At 39.6% G+C, this 2358-nt stretch overlaps 1 protein-coding gene across 1 annotated transcript; it reads right to left on the reverse strand.

The window, feature by feature from the left end:
- Window positions 1-1031: 1031 nt before the first annotated feature.
- LOC121965821 (calcium/calmodulin-dependent protein kinase type II delta chain-like) lies at window positions 1032-2334 on the reverse strand. Its single transcript, XM_042515942.1, has 3 exons — window positions 2269-2334; window positions 2077-2160; window positions 1032-1226 (listed from the first exon to the last, which is right to left on the reverse strand). The coding sequence occupies exons 1-3, from the start codon at window positions 2332-2334 to the stop codon at window positions 1053-1055; spliced, it is 324 nt and encodes a 107-aa protein (XP_042371876.1). The 3' UTR covers window positions 1032-1052.
- Window positions 2335-2358: the final 24 nt, after the last annotated feature.

A 2358-nucleotide genomic window follows, 5' to 3' on the forward strand; every position in this document is an offset into this window, starting at 1 on the left:
CCACTGTTACCTGGCTCCCCAGGTAGGTGAGAGTCTTTCAGAAACTTTGAGGCTGGATTTCTCACAAAATTAATTTGAGGAGTGCCTACATTCATTGGCTGGATGGTTTTTCCATGGCTGGACACATATGTCACAGGCATCAAATTCTGATTAATTTTATATTTATGTTGGTAAGGGCTGTCTTACAGCAAGGAAAAGCAGTGAAAATATTGTAAATATAGTGCACACCTACACAGATATTGATTATTTTTAGGTGGGTATTTTATTCTGGTGGCATAAAAGTAATTAATGACAGTAAAGTTTCCTCAGCGCTGGTTTATTATATGTATGTGACACATCTATCTGGAAGGTATTGTAAATAAACATTATGATTCGGCCTACTGAAATATGTAAATCTCTAGCCTAAATTCATTAAATGTATAGATAGTCCTAAAACTCATCACTGGGATACTGTGGCAAGAGGCCAAATAGCACAAACCATACTGAGTATGCAATACAACACCACCTTCTGACCACCTGCAGGCTTTTTAAGCAATTCATTTTGGAATTTTTTTTTTTTTTGAATTATCAAAATACAAATAAAACTTTTCTTTTCCTCCAATATGGCCATGAGTGGATGCACTGTGTCGGCTGGGAGCCCTGCACTGGTGCTTTATTAGACATGCGTCAGTGCCAAAGCTCACAATGCAGTGACATTGTGACACTGTGAGGACGAGCAGACTGCACCAACAGCTCTTACCTTCCATGAGTTACCACACAAGATGGGGAGGAAGAGAAACACAAGTAAACACTGAGGTCACTGTCATAACTCTGCACAAAAACTGATGTCAATAAATCAAATGTAATCCTGTCATTTGTCATGAAAACAACATCAATAATGCTAGATGCAATTTTAACAGTTTGCCCTTTAGAGGGACCTGAAGACGGGACTACATCGATCTGTGAGGCCATTCAGTCTCTGCTGAGCGACAGTGGAAAGGGCGTACCGCTGGAGCTTATTGAGCTAAAAGTACAGCAAAACTGAAAAAGGCTGCTTTTAAAAGAGCAGCACTTTAAACAATATGCCAAAAACTAACAGAGACAGAGTTAAGGAGAAAACTAACAGCATGTGGCACTGTCTTTAAGAACACTTCAAACAGGACCAGAAGGCCGTCAGTCTTCAATACAGCTGATTCAGTCCTACCTGAGAAGTTGCGAGTGGCCAGCATTGTAGTCAGGATAGCACCCTGGGGAGAGAGACGTGGACACGGAGAGGAGCAAACTCCTGTTTACATTACAGACTGTTAGACCTCTGCCAACAACTGGGCTCATATCCAAAGCTTTTATCGGCTTCACCCTTTAAAACCTGGAAAAACATCACTTTTCTTAACTGGTGTGATTTCTTTCAAAAACATGGAAACAGGGCAATGAGCAACTAAGAAAGAAATAATTTTTTTATAAAAGGGAAAATGTCTGTGGAAACATCTGTGGAAAAACTATTTATAACATATTTTAAAATATTTTACATTTTTTTGAAAATACTCAAGTCCTTTTTTAGGTCATTCATTTGTTTGTTTGATTTTTACTTTCTTTTAATGTTGTTTCTTCTATTCTTTTCTTTTCTTTCTTTTTGTAACTAATTTTGCATTTTCATGCATCTGTTACTAATTTTTTGCAAATTTTTGAGTCATCTCTTCTTTCATTGCTCATTGCCCTCTTCCCATGTTTTTGAAAGAAATCATGCCAATTTGCTCAGGTTTCAAAGGGTTAAAGCAATATTGACTTTTGGTATCACATGGGAGAGAAACTAGTCTTCCAGGTGAAAATCCTGTTTTGTTTAATCCATGTACTTCCTCACCTTCATGGACGTTATGGCACAGTTATTCTCAGCACTAAGGATTGCTGAAGATGGGTTTATACTGGAGTTAATGGAAGGAAAAGTGCCTCTGATTAAAACACTAAAGGCTGCTTTTGGGGTTCATATCACACACACAGGTGCTTGACGAAGTTTGGATATTTGACAACCTTGGAATGAGAATGTGCTGGTCTTCTGAGGGATTTCAGCCATTCTGTATAAAAGCTCCTGTTGTCACTCACCTTGAGTTTCCTCCTGGCGTTGAATTTCTTGAGGCACTCCACAGTCTCCTGTCTGTGCATCATGGATGCCACAGTGGAGCGTTGCTGTCAACACAGAGGAACAGGGCTGTTAGAAGGCGTGTCTTTGTTAAAGAAATATTGAATACTGTGATGGTATGACAGTGTGTGTGTAAGTGGGTGTGTGACACTTACGCAGATCCAGGGGTGTTTGAGTGCATCTGTGGCGGTCACTCTCTTGGCTGGGTTAATGGTCAGCATCTTGTTGATCAGGTCTTTGGCTTC

The sequence above is a fragment of the Plectropomus leopardus genome, unplaced genomic scaffold, assembly GCF_008729295.1.
Source record: "Plectropomus leopardus isolate mb unplaced genomic scaffold, YSFRI_Pleo_2.0 unplaced_scaffold21760, whole genome shotgun sequence".
Taxonomy (NCBI): domain Eukaryota; kingdom Metazoa; phylum Chordata; class Actinopteri; order Perciformes; family Serranidae; genus Plectropomus; species Plectropomus leopardus.